Source organism: Eleginops maclovinus, chromosome 7, assembly GCF_036324505.1.
Source record: "Eleginops maclovinus isolate JMC-PN-2008 ecotype Puerto Natales chromosome 7, JC_Emac_rtc_rv5, whole genome shotgun sequence".
Lineage (NCBI taxonomy): Eukaryota > Metazoa > Chordata > Actinopteri > Perciformes > Eleginopidae > Eleginops > Eleginops maclovinus.
The window spans coordinates 22,411,080-22,436,270 of NC_086355.1; the positions used below are offsets into that span (position 1 = coordinate 22,411,080).

At 40.5% G+C, this 25,191-nt stretch overlaps 1 protein-coding gene across 3 annotated transcripts; it reads right to left on the bottom strand.

The window, feature by feature from the left end:
* Nucleotides 1-1,611: 1,611 nt before the first annotated feature.
* On the bottom strand, nucleotides 1,612-25,142 carry pms1 (PMS1 homolog 1, mismatch repair system component). Of its 3 annotated transcripts, none has more exons than XM_063888432.1 (13): nucleotides 25,057-25,142; nucleotides 23,940-24,083; nucleotides 23,560-23,742; nucleotides 22,839-22,941; nucleotides 20,184-20,347; nucleotides 11,240-11,356; nucleotides 8,441-8,563; nucleotides 8,168-8,314; nucleotides 7,096-7,886; nucleotides 4,029-4,496; nucleotides 3,707-3,837; nucleotides 1,919-2,079; nucleotides 1,612-1,841 (listed from the first exon to the last, which is right to left on the bottom strand). In XM_063888432.1, the coding sequence occupies exons 2-13, from the start codon at nucleotides 24,069-24,071 to the stop codon at nucleotides 1,641-1,643; spliced, it is 2,721 nt and encodes a 906-aa protein (XP_063744502.1). In that variant the 5' UTR covers nucleotides 24,072-24,083; nucleotides 25,057-25,142; the 3' UTR covers nucleotides 1,612-1,640. The 3 variants fall into 3 exon arrangements, with proteins under 3 accessions (XP_063744502.1, XP_063744503.1, XP_063744504.1); XM_063888433.1 differs by lacking the exon at nucleotides 25,057-25,142 and adding an exon at nucleotides 24,750-25,047; XM_063888434.1 differs by lacking the exon at nucleotides 11,240-11,356.
* Between the last annotated feature and the right edge of the window lie 49 nt (nucleotides 25,143-25,191).

Below are 25,191 nucleotides of genomic sequence, written 5' to 3' on the forward strand. Positions count from 1 at the left end.
TGAAAGGAGGGACGGGGGTCCTCACTGGCATTTATCCCCTTTCCCAGAGGTACTTTGCAGAGTGTTGGCCCTGAAGCAATGCTGAAGCCATCTCTCAGCAGAGGCCACGTAAAACAAGACGTGTGCTGTGGTTTGACCTTTAGCGGTCCTAACTATAATATTATCATAAGACGAGAGCTCGGATTGCACTCCTCCCTGTGGTGGGATTCTGTGTCCATATGAAAAGGCGATGAGTGAAAACCTTGCGTGGCTATACGTTTCCCTGTTATCCAAATGTGGTCAAATCACACTCAGTGTCTCTGTAATGACACAACTAATTTTCTCCAATTAAATCCTGTGTTTGGTACCATCACTTCTTGAAGCGTATAGAACATTTTTAACTAATCATATGCATTTAAATCTTTGCCAGCACTCTCTTTCTTTAAGTTTTAAGGAAAGTCTTATTTATTGTATTTCCCCACAAGAAAACTCACACATTACCGAGCACGCGAATGATGGTGTAATAGACTAATGTCTTTAGGAAGTGGCACCGACACAAGTTAGCACAGTGTCAAGGATTTGATAAACTTTGTGGTTAAAATTACAGTGCAAATCTCTAAAGCATTTGATACAGCCAGGGATAATATACAACTATCTGTCAATACTAACGGTCGAGCAACTGGCACTCATTGAGGGAAAAGAATTATGGGTAGTAGCTGGCAGTGTACAGTGGCCCCGAGCTTGCCAATACCCATTCCAATGGTGCCACAATGAGGCTCAGGGGCTGCAAGAGACCCTGGCTTTGGGACTGAAATCAAATTAGGGAGTCAGGTGTTACTCTGTGGGAGCAAAACGCTGTTGTTAATCCAAGAAAATGCAAACTATGCAAGAAATCTATTCACAAAACCAAAACACAAATGTGTAATAATTGGTTCACAAGAGCAAACCTGTTTAAGAACTAGATCAATGTCTCAATTTGTTGTACATCTGGACTCATTTTTATTTAGTGGGGTTAAAATAGTACTTCTATGAGTCTTCTGCTGAACAACACTTGAAGAACACTTTTTCAGGCACATGACAAGTCAAATTGTTTTGAATAGGCACACAGTGAGTAATTGATGTAAAATGGTAATTTTGTGGGTGAAGTATACCTTTAAGTGTGACCAGAGGAACGCATTTTCTTTACAAATCTCTAGGGCAAGATTTACCAGTTCCCTGAAAAAATCTATGAGAAGGTTGGGCTATTTCAACACAATCATACCATACATTCATATAGTTAGTAACACCTGAATCTGGTCCTCGACTATTATCCACTGAAGTATTATTATACTTAAATGACAGACGTCTCTGTGTGGATATGTTTTTAGTCACATTCTAACCTGTGATTATTTGTTCACCACAGAGCAATCATAACAGTTTGGCTCCAGCAGTTCTATCAAGTTAACTATTAGTTATGTTAAGTTATTTATTGTGAAATGAAGGAACAAAATAAAAAGCACAAAATGTGGAGAAATACCTCCTTCTATGTTCTGTCTGTAACAATGTTGGACATTTGAGTAGAACAGAAACAAATCAAGCAGCTTATATTGAAGATAATCAGCTGCATTAAAATGAGACAGCTGGATATTGCACTGCTGTGATTTTTTTATTAAGGTGTGCTGTTACAGCTCTAAAGGCTTCAGCAGAGCTTTAGCCTCCTGGTCAGTAGACGGGACATCAGATAGATGTTGGAGAAACGGTCGTCCATGGATACAGCTCCGGCTGCTCTCTCCAAGCTGCTGATCCATCCTTAGGAGAGATTCCTCCACATCCTCCCTGGACAAATGTGTAGGTAGCTGACGGGCAAGTCGTACCGCTTCACCCTGTGAGTCACAATTTAGATATTTAATAACATCAACACCAGTAATGCCATTTGTTTCTAATGTATAGCATCTCTCACTTGTAGGTAGTTAGTGACTTTAAGTGGCCGGCACTCTTGCACGGTCATAGCCTTCCTGTGAAGAACTGCAGTCAGGATCTCCCTGAGGTCCTCCACACCGAGGTAAGGCACGCAGTCTGCCATTGCTGTCACTTCCAGATGTCTCTCGTCCGAGACGAGGCCTGGCCAAAACAAGCAGAAAACAAGGATTAATATACTCCAGACGCCACTACTATCTCCAGGAAAGAATAATAAATAAATATTGTGGTTTACGGCGGGAGTGATGACCAAGTTAAACAAGCGAGGGGCCAAATGGAGTGTTAAATGACTAATAGAAGCCCCAGCAGACTGGAAGGAAGTAGTCTTGTAGGGTAGAAGAATGATAGCTTCTCATTTCATGAGGAAATACTGCAAATCATGCACGATTTATATTTCCGATACACGTCTCTGGATGCAAAATGAACTCAGAATGGTTCGAAAAAAAAAACCTGGAGAGGCAGTTAAAATATTTCTCAAACATTTCTGTGCTGATTGTGTTGCCTGTGCACAATTGGACACATTTGCCTTTTTAAAATGTATGCAAAGAATAACACTTGTAGTTATTGTGAAAAAAAGCATATTAAACTCAATACAAATGTTTACTGGGTTTTTCAAATTGGCTGTAACTGTTGGATCACACTAAACACAATACGATATTACTGGATAATACAAAAAAATACACATTTAATATAATCATAAGGAATGGACAACATATGCAGCAGAGATTGTGCTATGAGACCATCTTACATGTGCCGCTACCTTCAGTCCCATGCACACCCACCGAGGCTGGCAGTGCCAAATGAAAATTCCTTGAATATCTCAAAGGGCAAGCGTTCTCATCACCTGCACACTGGGGTACAAACCCACTGTGAGCGCTCTCTGTCAGGCAGAGAGCTAATGTCAACTGAGGTGAACCGTTCCAGCAACAAAAACAACCAACACTCACGGGAACAGAGAACTAATGTCACAATTATACAAAAACAAGTCTAATTGGAGTAGTTCTGGTTTATTTGTCCGTTATATTTATCATTTATAATGACCTTACTGTTGACTGTTTAATACAGCCTATACACTGTTTATATTGTATACTGTCATGTTCAGAGCAATTCATAAATACATATTAAGAAATGTGATTTGGCATTCATAAAGAGAATGATGACTTCTGAACAGTTATATCCATGCAGCATTATTTTAACTGGTTGTTTAAACGTACCAGTTCATTGGTAAGTATGACTGAATATATTGTCAAATGAAAATAACCTCTAGTAAATGTGTCCGCATAGAGATGCTATGGTCACTGTCCATAATGTTATGTATGGTTGTAACCTTTGTAATGTGTCAAAGTTATTTTGACATTTGCCTTGATCTATTGCAGACAAGGTTTAAATGACAAAACAAATATACAGGTTGGTTTGGTATTGTTCTCTCATGATTTACAACTTCAATAATTCATAATTTTTCATGATGGACTTTCTCTTTAAAAGGAATGGAAATATTTTTCCAAGACTGGCAATCAGGAATAATTGCCTGTAATCCAGTTACCTGAAACTGTATGTCTGAGTTTTCTAAGTGACTGGTGAACTATGACATTAAATGACGGCAAATGGCTCCAACATTTGGTAAATAAAACTAGGCCATCCATGAAACCATTAAACTGCGTGATTAACAAAAAATGGCTTGTTCTTATATTAGTAGTGGGAAATGATTAATATTCAATTATATAAGACTGCTAGTACAGCAGCATTTGGTCCACATTTATATAAAATATACCTGGAGTGAGTTGGATTTTAAAGCCATTTGCCACAAGCCTGGGATCAGAGAGGAGGGCCCCTCCGTGGAGCTCAGGGCTGTGTTTCTCCATGTTGCACAAAGCCTCAGTATATTCAGCCCCTCCGAGACTTCTATAAAAGAGAGACAAGGTGAGGTTTAACAAACACATTAGGAGAGCCTTAATAAATATGGATAGGATTTGTTTGTCTTAAAAATAGTTTGAAACATCCCTGTATGTAAAGAAATTGGATGAGTGTTCAGTTTTCCACAAAACAACACTCAGGCTTGACATTTTGCTGGTGAGAAGAAAGTTTTACGTTACCCATCTGTTAACGGTATAGGGTTCTGCAGACTCACTGCTGGAAGTATATTATTCTCCAGGAGTCTCTTAAACAGCAAGGCTTCCTCCACCCGAAATGGGTTTAACAACATGAGCCTCTGACCACATAAAATGACCCAGGCGCTCTGAGAGGCCAGCCGGTTTACAAGACGGAGGCCCCGTGGCACTGCGCTGCTCTGGGATGAAAGGCGCTGGAGCTGCAGCCGAAGGGCAGCTACGCTGCAGGGGAGGGGCTGAGAGGGTTTCGGTGCAGGGCTCCTCATCTTCTTTTGGGGCTGTGCAGAGAAGAGCTCGTCCAGCAGCTGCTGGTTGGACAGCGGGGCCTTGCGTTTTTGGCCCTGTGCATGGCCCCTTGGGGTGCTCACACTCGTCTCTCTCTGGCCTTCAGCAGAGGCCATCCTGGTCTTCTGGTCGTGGTGCTCCAAGTGTTTTTTTGCCTTCTCCTCATACCTGCAGAGTGCAACCAAGTCTTTAACAGTAAAACATAGGCCAGTGTCGACCCAATGGAATCTATCCCAGGGCCTTTCTGTGCATGTCCTGTATTGTACCTGTGGTTTTACAATTGCATTTTACTGTTCTCTTTTATCCTATGTCCTCTATCTTCTGGTGTTTGCTCTTTCGTCTTAATTCATGCCTGTTATGTGTTGTGCTTTTAGAGTGTCTATTATCATCTGGCCGGGGAAAACAGCTGGAAATTAGCCATGTTGTCTAAGCTGCCCATTTTACTGTTTTTGTTAAAGTTAATTAATGGGGACTGTCCACAAAAACATAAACTAATAAACTAAACTAAGTTCCTTCCCAGCATGCACTGATTTGGAAATTTGTATAACAACACATACTCAAGCTTCTAGGTAAAATTAGAATTAAATAACTTCCCATTTTACGCATGAAGTTCCTAACTACTCAATCTGAAAAGCAGTAGTATAATGTCTTCTGTGGCTCTTAACCAACGTTTGAGAGTAAATACCCCGTAATGATGTCATCAGGGTTATCTTGGATTGGGCTTGACAACTAACTTTTTAACAAGAGCCAGCATTGGAACATCAAAGTGCAGATACAGCAAAGTACAATAATACAACATCAGGATATCGCTGCCTATTCTTAATTTGACCTTTCTACTGTTAGGCTATCAACTTAATGCAAGTGCAACAACATAAACATAACAACCATTCTGTGCTGACATCGGCAGGGGGACAGCTAGTTAACTTTAGCTGTTAGCAGACGGTGGGCAGCAAAGTTCTGTAAAAAATATTTGAAAAAGAAAATAATAAAGCCAACAGCTGACAATGTTAGAGCTTCCGTTGAGCTGCCTTACGATGATACGTTCAAGCTCTATTAAAAATAAGTATTGGAAACTCATTGTGGTAAAAATGTAGTTTTCATCAAGAAACCAATATATACGAGAGAGGGATCTTTGACCGTGTTCCCAACACTAGTTCCAAGCATCTTGTAATATATAATTAAACAAAGGCGTTTAATCAAAGCATAACTGTTAATAAAAATACAATCATTTATTCAACAACCATTTGAGCTGTGCGTCTTTTGCTAAATACCACTATGGATGACAATAGCAAAGTGAAATCCTAACATTCTTTCTGGCTTTACATATAGTTTTGATGACAACTTATTTTTATGTTTATTTTCTACAGTGTAGCAAAGCTGTTAAGGATTACAATTTATAAAGGGATATTAAAATGTATAAATATAATCTTTAACATGTTCTTCATAGAGAGCTTTCCTCTGCAAATCAGTATGCTAACTCATGTATCCGTGGAATCTTCATATGTTCAGCATTAGGGCTTACACTTCAGCACCCCATTATTCTAAGAACCTGTTTCGTGAACTCGTGCAAGTGTAATTCCTAGAAGTGGCGAGCCACTTAACAGTGGCGGTGAAAGGAGCAAAGTCCTTGCCACATCTTATTTCATGTTTAAGACAGCCGTACGTCAAGCCAGGATTCCAAACAGAGGTCTTTTTCCATACACTCTTCCATACCTTACATAAGGGCCCAAATACTGCTGATGCACATTTTCCAACTTTGCAATTAATTTAAATTGGTATGAAGTAATCTAACATAACCAGGCTGGGGTAACGGTGTTGTTCCATGATGCCACAGAGTAGCTGGGTGGATAGAGATCAGTAGGAAGCCAGGTTTGTGCTTACTTTTACTGACATGGCCGTGCATCTGGACTACATCCATGAAGCTTTCAGGACTCACCTCTCTACTATTACAGTATAAGTATTGATACAATATATTGATTGAACCTTAACGATGGACTGTGCGCTGTGCTACGCCCTTTGACCTGCTAATGGAAGTAGGCTGTGAATGTTATGTAAACTTAGATCTCAGACATGAGCCTGGAGAATGACACTATACTTACAAAAATACATGTTTATCTGATCATCATGTTTTATTTTTTTGCTTATGAAACTCCATCCCTGTCTTACCTTCATTATTGTAAATCCCTTGACCCTGAGGGAGCAAGGGTCAAACACAAACAGTCGTTACCGCTATCTGTTCTGTGCCAAATCTGTTCGTCACTAGCCAACTATGTGTCACACCACTTCTGAAGTAAGCATTGGTGAGCTTTGAAATACAAAATGAACTGGTACCTAGGAACAGGACATTTAGATATTAGATTTATGTTGTGCTTTTAATTAGAAATCATGAAATATCATGAATAAAAAAGGGAATATTTAGTTTCTATCAGTTAATGTCTCTATGGACGCTTATGTTCAGGCACTGTTTTCGGTTTATTAAACAAACACACATTAACTCAGTTTAATATTCTTATTATTCGTAATACTTTGGAAATAGAGGACCTTTCAGGGTTAGTGATATCTGCCATGATGCGTAAAATGACATCTCTTAGCCCCTATTAGATGCTGTTGTCTGGAAATTAGAAACACAGCTCGTATCAACAACATTTCCAGACTGGGTTTTTACACAAATGACAGTTCAGACTCCCCCCCCCTCCCCTCCTTGCTCTGCCTTGCATAACAAGAAATGGAAACAACTGCTTGGAAAGGTGAAGGTCTGGAAACTCACTTCTTACGATCTTCCTCCCTCAGATTTTTCCACCTCTCCTGAACTGTGACGCTGATATCCTGCAGGCTGGCTGTAGGTTTCTCCCTGAGGACGTCTGCTCGGGCCTCCTTCTCGAACAGGGCGGCAGGGGTCAGCGGTGCCCTCATGGCGCGGTTGCTGATCAGGTCGTAGGCCGTCAGAGCGGCCCGCTTCTCCGTTATGGTGTTGAGCATCTTTTTGTTTGGGCTGCCATGACTCTTTGCCTTATCTGAATCATTGTTCTTTGAGGGTTGGTGGATGCTGACGGGCTGCAGGGGTTCACCTGATACAGGGTCGATCAAAGCCGTCCCGCGGCTCCAGTCTTCGGCAGATATGTCGTTGTTTGTCGTGTCTGCATCTGACACAGCGTTGTCTTCGAGTCCCTCAGGGGACTTGCTTGTAGTCTGGGCTGTTTCATCATCACAGAGAGAAAAGCTGGAGTCGAGCCTAGCTGGGATCTGGTTGACAATCCAATCCTCAGCTATGGAGGATGAAGAGCTGCCATTTGAGGTTGGACGGTCCAGTGAAGCTTCAGTGCTTGATGGAACGGTGTCACTGTGTTTAGGTGTATCTTTGAGGTAGGTCTGTTGCTTGCTGGGACCGTTATCCCTCTCTACACTTTGTTCATTGTTGGGTTGTGAAGCCTCAGTCTGCAAAGGACTGGACGGTCTGGAGGATGTGTGATGGGTGAGCTGCTTTGCTGTGGGGGCATCATTAGACCGATAGCCATAGAGAGACACTAGAAACACCTCCACTGCGGTCAGCACAGCCTCCTACATTTCCGATGGATCAGAGAGTGTGAAAGAAATGGCACCACAAACATTTCTACAAAACAATATCAGTCGTAAATAAGGTCAACATAATTCATAGTCTGCCTGCATGATTAGAGAGCAAAAAAAAATAGAAAGGTCACGTCAGTCAGCTATTTTTTGCACAATGAGACTGTATTTTAAATATAAGACTATGTTTAAATTAGTCTAGCCCCATTCCTACTGCATCATGAGTAAACTAACCTCTGACCTAATTATTTCCAAACATACAGAAATCCAGCTACCTTGTCATGAAGAAGAACCTGGGTCTTGTCCGGTGTCAGATTGACATCGACTGAGCTTGCTGGAACTGTAATCTTAAGCATGACTGTGGGATAACGGTTCCGCGCTGAGTCATCCGGATACTGAGCTGTGTAGTGTTGACGCAATAACTGACCATCCATCACACAATCCAACGAGGAGATCCACAGGTTTTTTAAGTAAACATGCAATAAAAGAATGGTATTAGACACAAAAGAGTATTCCTTGTTTTGTATTGAGTTATCTAAAATGATTACCTTCATTATATCTTTGTGGTGGACAGGCCGGTTGTTGACGAATATAAATGTTTTGTCCGGGTTAGAGGAGCTTGTAGAAGAGTAATCTGCTCCAGGCTTTGGAAAAAAGCCATCTAGAAAAATCTGAACAAAAAAACAAAACTATGTTTATGATCAAGCACAAAGTCGGTTTCCAGTAAGGAACCTTGACATTATCAAATAACTAGCATTTTAACTTTATCATCATTACATTTTCAATTAGAACGGCACGGCTGATCCATTCTGCTGACAGCACAGCTGCACAGCTGGGAAGGAAGCCATTAATTCTGCTTGTGCGCATGCAAGGAGGCACTCAGCAGCAAGAATGGCATACCGACATATACTGTCACGGCATCAAGAGGACGAGTAGTAAATCTAAAAACCCAGAAAAGCTCACCACACATCCCATCAACTCATTTAAATGTTGGTGGTCGGGTCAAAATTGACCTATTTCTACATTTGGATACAAGAGGTTATTTTAATATAATTGCCAGAAAAACATGGGTGTTATTAAAATGTATAGCATCTGGTGTAATGGTGTGCTGCCAATAACAAACGGAAGTGGTTTCAAAATAGAATCCAGAATAAACACTGAGATGTCTCAACTATAGTCTAAATAATTCTGATTGATTTCAGCTTTATTTTGGCAAAAAAACAAGTTTTCATTTTGTCTAAATGAGGACGATAGGTTCACCTACGGTAATTGTTGGATTGAAGTTGCCTTTAAGTGTAGCACATCGTTTGGGGTATGAGTTATACTATATGCTTCATAAACAGTCAAACCAGGAGAAAAGCACAATAACAAGGCTGATATTAAACTTATTTTTGCAGTAAGAAGTTGGTAATTTCCTCTCAAGTGTATCACCTTGCAGGCACATCACCTTTCACCTAGAGTCATGCTCTTCCTCAGCTGAAATTGATGACCCGAATTACAACTGCACAATTGCACTTTAAACTGCATCATCATCATGAATGTAAGCTAGTAAGAAATGATGGAAAGCTATTAATGCACTACAGATTGCAAGCGGCAAAGCTATGCTATTTTCCACATGGCCTCGAGCTCATTATTAGCAGCAACGCACGGCAATGAAGTTAATAAATGAACTGCTGTTTCAGGTCGGGGCACATGTGCTTCTCTGTATTTCTGCTCATTAGGGTCACTTTATGAGAGCACGAACAGCACCTCTGGCCCCGAAGGACCGTGGCTATGTGAAGTCATGCTGCCAAAAACGAGTGTCACATTTTGTTCTGCAGAAGAACGGCTCTTAAGATTCTCCCGGAGCGAGGCCCCGGTGAAATTGTCAACCTGGTTCCCTTGATCACTAAGCTTTGGTGTTGGGGACAAAGAGGAGAACAGTTCTCTTTCATTGCTACAGGGAGTAGGAGGAAGAGGTGAAAGGTTGTTCTCATAACTGGGCACAGAGGCGCAGCAGCATAATAACAACAAGAAAGAGGAAAATGAGAGAGAAACAGGGTGAAAAGGGCTGCTCCATATCTGTCAGAGTGGATTAGCTGGCAGCCTGGCAGCAGGTACGAGCCACATGACACCTACCGTGACCAAGCAGAAAGTTACTGCTTGACAATAATTCGATTATGAACAGCGCAGCAACACAAATCTCTCAGTTTTCATCAGGAAAAAACTCAAGAGAAAAGGGCAAGGGAACAGTTGGCCAGCCACCAACTGACCACATTTGCTGGCTGCAGACCAGGCGTTCAGGATGAGGTATTAGCTCACGGTCAACTATAACGTGCATGCACACATTTGCTCTGCAAAATGTATCGCTCTTAACTCAACATTAAATGTAATATTGACAGTTATATTTAGATCTTAAAAAAGCAAAGACAGTGTTTCTTTATAATTTTTTTCTCATGCAAATCACTCAATGTCAAAATGACTTCAGGAACATTCCTAAAAACAAATAAAATCACAACCACATGTCTCAGTTGTTAACGTGAATTGAATTTTGCCTGAAAAAGAGACTAAATCACATGTGATTTCAGGATGGACATGTTAAAAATGAGCTTTTTTAAGGGGGCAAGTATGTGTATTATGACAAACTGCCATAATTGCCCCACAATGAAGGGCAAAGGGGCATGGGAGCCTCAGTGTGAGAGCAAAGAGTGCAAGTAGTGTAGTGGAGGTGGAGGAGGGGGGGGCAGCTTACGGCTTTGTGCCAGCTCAGCCGTGCAATGTCCCTGTGACGCTCATCCGTCAGAGTGCATTGCACTCCATGTAGTCTCTTCACATTCACGCCATCCTTTTCTTAGAATGAACAGAGGTGACTTTGATCATAAGACCGTCATACAGATTTAAGGAACACTTTACCCCCAAAATGTACATTTGTATATCAATGACTCACTGTGTTACTTTTACGTAAACCAAGGAACCCAAAAACTGAAAGAAAATCCCGATGAGTTTTGGCTTAAACCTTACTATTCACGCCTGCACAAGCGTGAACCTGTACATGCAGAAGTGATTTAAGTAGTAAGGTTTTAGTGAAATACATGTGTTTGTTAAGAAGTGAGCATACAACTTGATAAATGAGACTTAGATTATACTGCAGGAGTTCTTTAAAGTTTGTAAACAGATGTTTTAATATTGTTTTTTTGTTCATCAAGGATTCTCCATTCCCCATAGAGGCATGCCAGAAATACCATGAAATCAGGGACACACAAGGATGACTTCCTAATCTATAAATGGTCGTTGCAGCCAAAGAAAACTTGAATAAAATGGATTTGCTATATTTCTCTGTGACCTCTGCATATTTGCCCTTAACTGACCTCTGGCTGCTCTTGGCGATGGTGGCAAGGGAGCAAGTTGGCAACGGTGCTGGCCCCCAGTGTAGCAATGAGGGCACTTCTGTGATCGGCCACCTTGGCCTTCTGCCAGACCACCACCTGCAAACAATATGACACCAGTCAACCTCCATAAGTCCACATCAGGCGGATCACACAGCATAAACACCCGTCAAGATAGTAACTGGGCCACTGAAAAGCAGCACACATACCTGCAGGGCATACATTTTGTTTCAGTCAGGAGATTCAGCAAGAGACGCACACACACCAGCATGAACAGAAGCCATGTCAGAGCATGTCCAAATGTGGGGCAGGGAACATTAACGATATGGTGAAGACAATGTGGTTAAAGTGAAAAATAATGCCTTTAAACTTACATGATATTAACCATGCTATTATTTCACATCAACAAGAACTGTTGTATTATTTAAACTTGAACCCTAGAAGTATTGGTGTGGATGACAATATTAATATAGACAAGTGTTAAAACATTACAACTGTGCACAACTATACCCCATGTTAAATCACGCCTCAAACACCACATTTATTTCCGCTGACTTTGTGTTTCGCTCTTTTCCTTTTTATTTATTTTTATGAATGTTGGTTTGGATTCATTTGGTTGTTTTTGCATAAATATTTGTCGTTGCCCCGGTAGCGCGCGCTTTGCTTGCTGACACTTTGTCTCTTTTCCCCTCTTTGCTCAGTTTTACGCATGTACAAAAGTATTTTACTGAAAATAAGTTTTTGAAAAAAAGTTATTATTTATGGTCATAATTATTTTCCTGAGTATTACCGAGTATTTTCACACCCAGGAATTAGCTTATGTCCACCAGTGAATATATTTTGCGGGTGTTGATTTCTAAAAGCATGCACTCCGTTGCAGGGCATGTCTCGGCTATTAAATACGCAATTTAGCGCATGTAAATGGATCACTCCTGTAAACGGTTTTTCAAGAAGCTGTGAAACACGACACAGTACAAATAGCAGAGTTGGAGATAAAGGATAGGGGCAACGGAGTGCTGATTGCACAAAAAAGCCACACTAGCTTCTTCTGAGTCTGATAACATCCAACCTGATTTCTATGAAAGTTATAAGATGGTCCTGTGGCCCCTGGGTGACCCACAGCACCCTTACACTCCTGTGGCTGCAGCTGAAACCGAATCTGGGGTTAAGTGTGCAGCTGTGTTCAGCAACTTACTCAGGCATCATAATCGGAGTTAACAGTCAGTAATGTTTGTGTTCGGGGCACCTGACAGTTAGCTGCGGTGGGAAAGGAAATAAGGGATGGAAATGTGTAATAGCTTAATAGTTCCACAGCTGATTAATCTGATACTATGTAATGGAACAACACAAAATAACTGGCTTCCTTTTATTGTGAAAAGTGTGCAACCCAAGGGAAAGGTGATAAAAAGTAACCAGATAAAAAAACAATATAACTCCGATGGTAAATAATGACTGGTGTTTGGGTCGATGATAAAGGCTGTCAATACATTTGGACAGAGTGGAATATTATGCACGGCTTTGGTATGTGTGTTAGTTATTGTGAACTACGTCACCCAACAATCAAGTCGTTTATTGGCTTTCCATTCGCTAAAGGACATAAACACTCCTTAAAGCAACACTTCTATGGTTGCAATTAACAATCACTTAAGGTCAGAGAGTTTTTTATGAAGGAAAAATCGTCACTGGAGTCAAGCTGAGTGGTTGGAACGATATAAAGGCATGACAGCAGACATGTGCAGGCGCTGACTGCAATGACACAAAGGTTTTATTGAATTGTATCTTGTAATGTAGATTTAGACTCTTGTGCAGGGCCCGTATTATCTACAGTAAAGTTAAAAACAGATTTGTTTTCCTCATCTTAGAGAGGCTTGATACAGCGTTTCCCTCAGTTGCTCTATATTTCGAGTATACAATAACCGTTTTTGATCACCCAAATGTCATTGCAGTACCCTGTTTAAATAAATACCACTGAACTTTCATACATGTCATCAGTATACTAGAAGTAAACATTAGAGCTGCCACCTTAGTTTACTAATGTTTAGTCGACAGACAGGAAAAATAATAATTTGCAACTCATTTGATAAACGATCGATTGTGAGTAAATACTTACTGTATTTACTTTTGTTGCTTTTTTCTGATATTTTATAAACCTAACAATTCATTTATTTATCTGGATAATAAAAACTAATAAAAGTTCATCACTTTCGATGATCATTTATAGAAAAGAATGCATGTCATTGTTACATATATAAATAAATATAGATGTTTCGTGTCCTATTGGCTCGATAAAAGGTTTCTTCTGCGAGTTTCTAAGGTGCTTCTACAAGTCACATAAATATTTTCCATCACGGGTCACAATTTTACAGCTCACTGATGCGTGTTAGTACTGACAACAAAACATCAGGAGGCTGGAGAAAATGCCTGTCTTCCCGAAGGTGTTCTTTTCTTTTGGAAATCTGTAACTTTATTCTTGACAGAAATCTTAAGGGGCAAAATATTTGTATTGTACTACAAACGCCGTGCAGATCCTCTACCACAATATTTCACATTAACTAATAAGTTATGTTTTCGCCGGGAAACATCATATTACAAAATGGGATGATTTAGTCATTTTGTCTCCCCCCCAAATTATGTGTCTTGTATTTAATGATTTTTTTCATTGATGGAATTACCACATACAAAACAAGAAATGCAGCACAAATGCAGATCATTTCATGCAAGTTAGTTCTCGTTCTTTATAACGTTGCTTTTTTAAAACACAATTTTGACTTCTTTCAAAAGTTTAGTACAAATATCATTTATTATTATTATTATTATTATTATTATTATTATTATTATTATTATTATTATTATTATGGTAGCAGTGGAGTTTAAGTGTTAAGGACCGGAACGTCTTGGAATCAAAGCGTATTCTTCCCCTCTTATTATACTCATAAAGAATATGACATTTTACATGTGCTTTCACACATTGGCATTGTCGTCAATTAAGACCACACATTCAACACTGTGCCTGAATATATGGCACATGAACAAAAACTGAGGGAGATTTTGAGCCAGTGATGTGGGAACAGCCATTGGAAGACTGATGAGGACACCTTGTGGTTGCTGTGCGCTGAGGACACATATAGCATGAGAAGTGTTTTAAGTCTCTGCTATGTGCTCTTTTTCCTAACATTCCTAGTATAATACACTTGATTGTACAGACTTGAAAGGTGACTATTCAAAGTTTGGTATTTTATCCTGCTGAAGGAACAGCAGGTATGCTTTTATCAGGTATTATTGTTTATGGATTACATATGTCGCAAGTCTTTACTGTTAGACTCAATAAACACGACGTTTATATCACTTTAGTGACTTTATTCCAGTTCAGAACAGGACAACTCAGTGGCCACCATTTCCACTGTAACCGGTCTACTCCAGTAACTCAAACACACCACGCATGCGCACAAGCGTTCCCAGGGTCAAAAGGTTACAAAGAGGGAAAATACAAGTTAACAATCTCCCTATCCTTTTTTATGTGAAATGATAAAACAATAAATAATAATAAAACAATGTACAAGTAATACTTGTCACAAGATTTCAAATAAACATACAAAGTCATCCAATGACCATAAACAAAATAAAATGACATCCCGGTGACATCCTGGTACATTGAATTTTGACAAAAGATGAACATATTAATAATGCAAACGAAGTTTTCAGTGCTTTGAATTGTCTGTGCAATAAAGTTTTCACCTCAGATTCCACAGTCCTTCACTTAGAGCTTTCAAAAGCACCAGAGCCGAAGCTCCCTTTTTGGTGAGACAGTCAGCAAGTTGGCCTTTTGTGTCTGACCAGAGCATCTCTTTTATTTGCTTGCTTTGTATAAGCTCCTTAATACCACTTATATCCAACCTAAGTCTCTTTTCTGTGACCTGTTTAGTTGACTTGAGGGCATCGAACAGGGACCGATTGTCGGTTACACAGACCAGTGAAGGAGCATTCAGTTCAGCCTTACCAGTGGTGAGCTCAGAAAAAAGAGTTGCAAGGAAAATAGCATTGTCTACACCATCGGACATAGCAAGTGTTTCTCCTGCAAGGGTGCTTCGTACAACACGTCGAATTCTTTTGGACTGCCAACACAGAGGAGAAAACTTTCCTCTTTCTCCCATAAGAACAATCAATGTCCCCCCCTGTGTACCTCCATCAGGAAGATTACCCAGAGAAGCATCACTGAAAACCACCAAGTGAAGAGCATCGTTTCCTAAATGCTGGAACTTGAGGGTCACCTTGTCTGCCTTAAGCTTACGGATAAGTTTATTTACCTCATGCATAGACTGCACCGTAGCATTTTTGATATTAGATGCCAAACTACATGAGTCAAACATAACATCTGGTCTGGTCTGCTTGGCAACCCATAGGACTTGTCCTATTTTTGACCTAAGCTGCTCTTTTTCAGTGTCATTAAGGGGCGCATCCCTAAGTATAGCACGTGCTGGTTGCATGTGAAGAGGTTGTAAATTCTCAATGTAACTGTGCTGATGTACCTGAACTACACCATCAACAGTAGCAAAATCCATTCCTACATAGGAGAAATGCTCATGTTCCTCACGCCCTACATGGAACGCAGACTTCAGTAGGGGAATCACATCTGTTGAAAAATCTTGCGAGCCTGCCCAAAGAAAATCATCTACATGGCATGCAAGTACTCCAGTAACCTTAAACTGCTCGTCTAACCAATAAAAGACTGCTGGATCCACCTGCGACATTTGACCACCTGTGCCCAGCATGGTTTCTTTGACTTTGTTATACCAATATAGAGATGCATCGGCAAGACCATATACACATTTCTTCAGTTTCCATATAACATTTGCACTGCCTGCCTCAGGAGACAGCTCCATGCCCTGCAAGAATGCAGATTTGATATCCATAGAATGGACTTGCCACTGGTTTTGACAGATTACTGATAACAACAGCCTAAGAGATTCTGAAGCACAGGTTGGAGAATCTTTCTGTAACTCTTGCATATTAAGCTCTTCAAACCCTCTGGCTACGAGTCGTGCTTTAGGCACAATACCCTTGGGAGAGTCTTTGAGACTACAGACCCATCTAGTGGAGACACATTTTTGGCCTGCATTATCAACCTCCTCAAACACATGATTATTGTGCCAATTTTGTATCTCTTCTTGTTTTGCTGCATCAAATGAAATGTCTTTTGCTATGAGTACATCAGCCTCCCTGTCTTCTGACTCAACGTTAAGACTACCAACAGATGACATATCAACTGACTCCTTTTGTCCCTCACTGCCATCAGGTTCAAGATGTTGTAAGTTAAACCAGTTTTTATGCTGTCCTGTGGCTTTTCCTGCTCTGCCTAAAACTCTGGCTGTATGTTGAATGCCATCATCTCTGCTCACAAATGTTAAAGTCTGACCTGTTCTTAACCTTACACCTGCAAAAGGGGCAGGGTCACCACAGGCCCTGTGCTCTGTGTCAGTTTGTGTCACATTAGGTTGTGTGATGGGTGGGTGCAACACTTCTCCTGTATTCACCTCCATGTCACTGATGTTCTCCTGTTCATTGTCAGTATTATGGTCACTATCTGAGCTATCTTCTGTAGTGTTTGACACGCATACCTCACTTTCTGCTTTTCTGTTAGCATCATCTTGAGCAATCTGCTTGTCGTGTTCCTCTGTGTTCACCTTACAAAGCCTGGAATGATGCACTCTAACAAGAATCCCACCATGTCTTACAAATACAACAGCCCCATCCTGACCAATAACCACCCCTGGTCCCTTCCACTCAGTGCAGTCTGCTCGTTTGTAATATACTCTGTCTCCTGTCACATATTTGTCATCTGTAGGTCTGAGCTGCTTGCGAAGTGCCCTCCTAATTCTCTCTGAGCATTCGGCTTCAGTGAATGCTTTCCTGGAAGCATGCAAAGCTGATATGTGTTCTCCTACCCTAGCACTTACAGTGGTGCCCTCTAAGGCAGGTAGCTTATCAACTAACACAGAGGGGAGGTTAGGATTCTGTCCAAATACTAATTGATGCGGGCTGTAACCATGAACACTGAGCATACTGTTCTTGGCCATGAGGGCCCAGTCAAGAGCAGTGTGCCAGTCACATCCATTTTCCCCGTTTCACTTTCTGGATGATTTCGGTGAGTGTCTGATTGTGTCTTTCCAGTAGGCCGTTGCTCCAGGGACTGTATCCTGCTGTTGTTCTTGTCTCAATGTTGAAGTTTTCTGCCATGTCTCTGATTTCCTGATTATTGAATTCTCCACCGTTGTCACTGTATAGTCTCCGGGGGGGGCCATGTACGCTTATCCATGTGTGAATGAAGGAGTTGACAATTTCACAGGATTTCTTTGTTTTCACAATGTTTCCAGCACTGAAACGTGTAAAATGGTCGATGATATGGAGATACCATACACCTGGTTCCAACTCATGCAGGTCCACTGCTACCGTTTCATTGTACTCTGAGGCCAAGGGCAAACCTGCAGCAGGCCTTGGTTTGGTCTTGCTGTACCTCTTGCATATGTCACAGTCATGTACTATTTGTTGCAAAATAGTGACACAGTCTTTGTCCTTATTTCCTGCGCTTTGAATGAGCCTTTGTAGACGATCTGCTGAGGCATGGCCAAACTGTTTGTGAAGCTTCAGAAGAACTTTGTGTTTCTCATTGGTGGACATGTTTTCTGTCACAGTAAGGACTTCATCCTCAGGCTCACTCTTTTCCGTATCTTTGTCTCTGATGTCTACACAGTAGTGGCCAGAGCTAGTGAATTCAAGAGGCACAGGTTGTCTGAACATCACAGCTCGGTCGTTTTCCATGTCCAAAATGGTTCCTGCTTTCTTCAAAGATGTTTTGCTCAGCAGCAGTGGGATGTCAGCTTTGACCACTTCAGCTTCAACATGACATTTTGTCTGTCCTATCTTAGCAGGTAGTTTTACTTTTCTGCTGGAATACACTAAGTTTCCATCTCCAAATCGAAATGGCCTGCTACTGGGGATTTCTGTTTGCAGCACCTGGTTCACTTGGTCTGGGCTGAGGTCTTTCACATAGCTTTCCAGCCATTTCTCCCCACATACAGTACGAGTACAAGCAGTGTCAATGATAGCTGACCCCAGGGATTCAGCCAGGAAGATTTCTGAATCAGACATTGAAGCTTTGGTAAACAGTGTGATGTTACATTCGTCAACATTTTCTTCTTCAGTTAGTTTGACATGTTCACTCTTCTTATGAGGACAATCTTTAGCCCAATGAAACGTGCTCTGACAGATGGCACATCTTGATCTCCTACCGAATTTATCCAGTGGATTGGTACCTTGTAAGGGCTGCCTCTGTTGTCCAGTCTGTACCGTGTATCGTTGTCCTCGTCCTTGCGGTCTTTGCTCTGTAAAGAACGCCACGTCCTGCTGGTTCACTTGTATTCCGCTTGACGAGCCTGGCGCTTTTCCTCCGAAAATCCTCTTAAGTGCCGATTTCATATCGACGAACTTCAAGTCCGTGCACGCAGTCAGTGCAAGTTGCCTGCTTTTCACGTCCAGACAAGCCGTGTCCAAGAGCTTAAATGCTAACACAGCATCGGGTAGCGTCATATTGTACTTTTTCATCCGGTTATATCTCTGCTCGAAGTCAATTATGTAGTCCGATATGGACAGAGAACTTTCTTTTGTGATGCTATCAAAATGAGAATACGCTTCATATGTCCAAGTCATCTGCAGGTATTTCCATTGCGATTTCACGGGCTCTTCCTTGAAGCCCCAAGGCGACAGCAAGTGCATGTTTCTCTTTGTCGAGTTCTGTAACACGCGTCCAGACGTTAATTTCATTTTTCCAACTCTCGTACGGCTTGGTCTCGTCAAACTTCGGCGGAATTTTGTAACTAGCAGCCATCCTCTGCTACCAATGTTAGACTCAATAAACACGACGTTTATATCACTTTAGTGACTTTATTCCAGTTCAGAACAGGACAACTCAGTGGCCACCATTTCCACTGTAACCGGTCTACTCCAGTAACTCAAACACACCACGCATGCGCACAAGCGTTCCCAGGGTCAAAAGGTTACAAAGAGGGAAAATACAAGTTAACATTTACAGCGGACAAGACGCACTGCATCCTCCACATAAACTTCTCCTGAAGCATAATCTCTCCTGCTGTCCATTTCTACACTCAATAAAGACACAGCGTAGCTTTTCAAAATCAGCTCAACAATTGCACATTGCAACCCTTAGAGAAACTCTATGAATCCACCTGTTAAAATAACAAATTGAGGCTGGCCAACAACATTTAATTGGAGATTCAGAGTCCTACAATTGAATAAAGTCAAACTGAAGCACTCCTTTATGCACCAGTCAATCCTCAAATTAAATACAGAGTTAAATCCTAGGTCAAATGTACGTTCAAGTGTCTTGAGAAGATTGTCTTGAGTGATTGCAATAGTACGTTAAATGTCTGTTTCCTTGTATCTTAATATCTGTCCTTGTTGATGTTGCAAATGGAGCTGCTGTGATGAAAGAAAGATTTCAGACTTACTCTGACAATAAAGAACTATCCTTCCTTCCTTCTCACTGGAAGATTCTTGAAAAGTAAACTAGGACCATTTTTAAAAAATATATCCTACAGTAAAATCTCTTTTGTAATTTACACGAAACCAATCCGGCCAAAACTGCATTGAATGTACCAAACTATAACCTCTCTTCTTTCACTTTAGACAGGAGATCAGTGTTTTATACAAATGTTCTCATGCACATCACTTTGACTGCATCACAAAATTGGCTTCATTATAAGTCATTTTCACTGTACACATTTTAAAATATCGTCAGCCACCATTCTTAATTGTATACATAATGTGTGCTGACTGAAAGCTGCCATTCAAATGTGGTGGAATAGCTGTTATTTACTCATTTTTATCTGCAAACTGAAGAGGAGCTACTGACCTTATTGTGAATGAGTGTGAGCCTTAATTCAGGTTTTATAATGGCGTAGGCCACCAGCAGGTCCTGCACCTTCTTCAGTTCCTCCTTGCACTTCTTGGTCGTGGAATAATACTGCCGTCTCACTGGAAGATTCTTGAAAAGCTTCAGGACACTCACCGTTGTTCCTGTAAAACACAAAGAGCAGAGGTGTGTGAAATATTTTAAGATGAGAGGGTTTTGCAACATCAAACATCAGTGTGCATTTTTCTGTAACAATATTCCCTCTACCATCCATCATTTTAAGGCATCCTTTTAGATGGATAGTTTGGATGTTTTGAAGAGAGGAAGTATGAGGTACGTGTTTTACCCACAGTAGATATAAGGAGAAACAGACAGCAGCAAATCCTATTTCATCCAAAAGAAAATCAATATCCCACAGCAAGGTAAAGCACTACCTATAGTGTACGCTCTAACTTAACATAAATAATAAATATATGTTTTATTTCATCTAGAATTTCTTGTTGATGTGTAACTTTCAGAATTTAAAAAGTGAACTGGTCTAGGCCTACACATTTGTTAATGCAACAGGCAGTATGTCTATTTTTGTATTAACTACACTTGTTATTCTTAAAGTAACTGAGGTTTGAAAACTATTTTAAAAAGCTTAAGTAAAAGTGTTAATTGTGCAACTTGAGCATTTATAAATGTTACCTTTTTGTCTTGGGTTTGCATTGGTTACTTTAAATAGCAAAGACTGATTGAAATGAATTGCAGTTGATATACAGTGGGGCAAAAAAGTATTTAGTCAGCCACCAATTGTGCAAGTTCTCCCATTTAAAAAGATGAGAGGCCTGTAATTTTTATCATAGGTATACCTCAACTATGAGAGACAAAATGAGAAAAATAAATCCAGAAATCACATTGTAGGATTTTTAATGAATTTATTTCAAATTATTGTGGAAAATAAGTATTTGGTCAATAACAAAAGTTCATCTCAATACTTTGTTATATACCCTTTGTTGGCAATGACAGAGGTCAAACGTTTTCTGTAAGTCTTCACAAGGTTTTCACACTGTTCCTGGTATTTTGGCCCATTCCTCCATGCAGATCTCCTCTAAAGCAGTGATGTTTTGGGGCTGTCGCTGGGCAACACGGACTTTCAACTCCCTCCAAAGATTTTCTATGGGGTTGAGATCTGGAGACTGACTAGGCCACTCCAGGACCTTGAAATGCTTCTTACGAAGCCACTCCTTCGTTGCCCTGGCGGTGTGTTTGGGATCATTGTCATGCTGAAAGACCCAGCCACGCTTCATCTTCAGTGCCCTTGCTGATGGAAGGAGGTTTTCACTCAAAATCTCACGATACATGGCCCCATTCATTCTTTCCTTTACACGGATCAGTCGTCCTGGTCCCTTTGCAGAAAAACAGCCCCAAAGCATGATGTTTCCACCCCCATGCTTCACAGTAGGTATGGTGTTCTTTGGATGCAACTCTGCATTCTTTCTCCTCCAAACACGACGAGTTGAGTTTTGACCAAAAAGTTCTATTTTGGTTTCATCTGACCATATGACATTCTCCCAATCCTCTTCTGGATCATCCAAATGCCCTCTAGCAAACTTCAGATGGGCCTGGACATGTACTGGCTTAAGCAGGGGGACACGTCTGGAACTGCAGGATTTAAGTCCCTGGCGGCGTAGTGTGTTACTGATGGTAGCCTCTGTTACTTTGGTCCCAGCTCTCTGCAGGTCATTCACTAGGTCCCCCCGTGTGGTTCTGGGATTTTTGCTAACCGTTCTTTTAGCAAAGAAGTGATCATTTTGACCCCACGGGGTGAGATCTTGCGTGGAGCCCCAGATCGAGGGAGATTAGCAGTGGTCTTGTATGTCTTCCATTTTCTAATAATTGCTCCCACAGTTGATTTCTTCACACCAAGCTGCTTACCTATTGCAGATTCAGTTTTCCCAGCCTGGTGCAGGTCTACAATTTTGTCTCTGGTCTCCTTTGACAGCTCTTTGGTCTTGGCCATAGTGGAGTTTGGAGTATGACTGTTTGAGGTTGTGGACAGGTGTCTTTTATACTGATAACGAGTTCAAAAAGGTGCCATTAATACAGGTAACGAGTGGAGGACAGAGGAGCCTCTTAAAGAAGAAGTTACAGGTCTGTGAGAGCCAGAAATCTTGCTTGTTTGTAGGTGACCAAATACTTATTTTACTGAGGAATTTACCAATTAATTCAATAAAAATCCTACAATGTGATTTCCTGGATTTTTTTTCTCATTTTGTCTCTCATAGTTGAAGTGTACCTATGATGAAAATTACAGGCATCTCTCATCTTTTTAAATGGGAGAACTTGCACAATTGGTGGCTGACTAAATACTTTTTTGCCCCACTGTAAGTATTTCATCTTATACTCACATTACTCTGTGTTCATGTGATATCTTCTCTCTCCGCACAGCAGAACAGAGTAGATACTGAAATGAGCAGCCCTATGTACTGCATCCAGAATCATTTTTTAATTGAGTATCCATTTTGAAGCAAAGTTGAAATGAATAGTATATCCACAAAGATTGCAACCCCTAGAGACTCCAACTTCAATGACCCAATTTAGTATTATCATAAAAAGCTCTCTTTGATTTTAGCCACTCGCTAAAGACTGATTGAATTATTGGTGTCTTGCCTTGACCCAAGTGAGACGGCTTCTGAGAAACAATCTGTCCTGTGAAGTTCAGCGTGTACTGGGTGCTGATGTCATCATCCTGGGTCTTTGTGATGACTGCCACCTGAAAAGAAAAGAGTACAATGAAACATCAGGCTGTCAACCATCACACTTTATATGCTGTAATAATGATTAATAATGATTTAATTCCTAATAAAGCTGATATGCTTAACAATCACGTTAACTTTAAAATATTATAATTGACAAAAAAGTGAGAATTGTTTTCTTTTCGATTACTTTGTGTTCCATTTGTTCAGTGTTTGTATATATACTACTGTAAAACACACACACCAATATGACAACGCTGTCGTGCAATAATCCTTGCTTATGTGCAATTTATATTATTCCTTGCTGCTACTATACTACCTCAAGCCGTTAAAAAACTGTTCTAAAATAAAAATGTGCATTTCTTACACTATATTAAAGAGGCTCTATTGGGCTTTTGAGGGTTTTCCCTTTCCTGTGTTATCTAGGTCTTTGTGCTTGTAATTGGTCTGAATAATTCCCAAAGTTCCGTCAAAACTGAATTTCTCTCCCCTGCCTGAAACACCTCAATTGTTTCCTTCCGTAACACAGAGCCAGAGCGACAAATAAACAATTTCCAATTCCAATAACAGTGTCCCATTTGTCTATTGTAATCCGACTGTAATTTAATACAGACATGTTGGTCAATAGTTGTCACCTCGGCCACGGCACAGATGGAGCCCAGTGCCTCTCCTCTGAAGCCGTACGTTTCCAGTTGCTCCAGATCCTCGTGGCTAAAGATCTTTGAAGTATAATGTGTCACAGCCATCACAGGAGTGTCTTCAGCTTTGATTCCATGGCCGTTATCACGCACTTCTATACGGTCCAAACCATAGTTCTCCTGTAACGAGAAATCCAAAGATACTGTCTGCCTCGGCAAAAGGAGGGGAAATCAAAATCATTGTTGCGAGTCGTGAAGACTTTAAGAACACTTTTAGATGCAGGAGAAAATACGTATTCTGAATTGAATCTTTAAAATAGGCAATGAAACGCCAATTTTCTATTAAACCATATTTTCTAAATGCATTTCTACTGTACCAGTTTAATGTCAAGGCTCGTAGCCCCAGCATCCAGTGAATTTTCCATCAATTCCTTCACAACATTCAGCACAGAGGTGATGACCTGTGAGCTGGACAGCAGCCGCACAGTATCTGGAGGCAGCTGCTTCATGATGTCAGGAACCTGTTGAAGGAAAGCAGGGTTTTAGTGTCATTTTTCAGCGTGTAATGGAGTCACAGCATCAGCTTAACATTGGAGCAAAAAGAAACCTTGAAACATGTTCAGGATTTGTGGGAGATTTGTGGCTTCACACACACTACAAAAAACCTCTACTGACTAGTACTTCAGTGTAGAAATTATACCGTAGAGTAAAAATAATTAAGTAAAATATAGGCATGGGCATTATTGCTAGAAAGTGATGTTGACAGCAATTACACAAATGACAATGATTCCTCTTTTTATGTCTTAAGTTTATTGTATGTTGCACTGTTGGAGGAGCATGAGACTGAAGACGTTCATTGCCAATAACTTTGCTGTAACTGTTGTGCAAAAATACAATAAAGCCTTTGAATCTAGAATTATGTGGGACAAACAAATGTGGCTCATTGTCCATTTGTATTATAAGCAAGCTTGATATTGATTCGAACCGACATTCAAATCTTTATAGCTAGGTTTTTTTTGCTGTTCAGCATAGGAATAATATTTAAATTGTAGAAATAAGTGCTTCCAGTTACCATGTCACAAGAAAAAAAGGTGATCTAAAAGAAAAGCGTTATGTCACAGGTTATTGCTTACCAATTTCCAATTAGTACAGGTATGACAGCAGAAAGTAACCTGAAATAACGTTACCTGAGAGTGGCAGTCAGTACCAATGCCACTCAAGTTTTCTTCTTTCGGCCAAGCATTGGGTCGGAATTAATTTAATATAAAAGATAATTGTAATTAAAATTGTTGAATGGCGTTTTTTAGTGACATTAGGGTAACTTTACTTGGGTTAACCTTAGCTAACTTAACGGCTAACGACTTATTTGAGTAGACTCTTTAGCTTAAATATAACAACCGTATCTCGTGCAAACTTGCGTGGCGAATTCACATAATTAGAACCTTAATTTAACATATTAAATAGAAAGGAAACGTAGTTTCCATAAAGACTTACTGAAGAGTTATTCTGACTGCTGCCCCTGTTGAATCTTTCATATACAACAGACACGAGCTACACGGCGGAAATGACTTGATTCCCGCCCCCTTAACTACACGCTCATTGGCTAGAAGTGACATGACGGCGGGTTAA

Coding starts and splice junctions, on each gene's coding strand:
- pms1 (XM_063888432.1), bottom strand. CDS start 24,071: ATGAAGCAGCTGCCTCCAGATACTGTGCGGCTGCTGTCCAGCTCACAG. Junction 23,743..23,939: donor CGAGCCTTGACATTAAACTG/GTACAGTAGAAA, acceptor TTCTCGTTACAG/GAGAACTATGGTTTGGACCG. Junction 8,315..8,440: donor ACCACAAAGATATAATGAAG/GTAATCATTTTA, acceptor ATGGATGGTCAG/TTATTGCGTCAACACTACAC.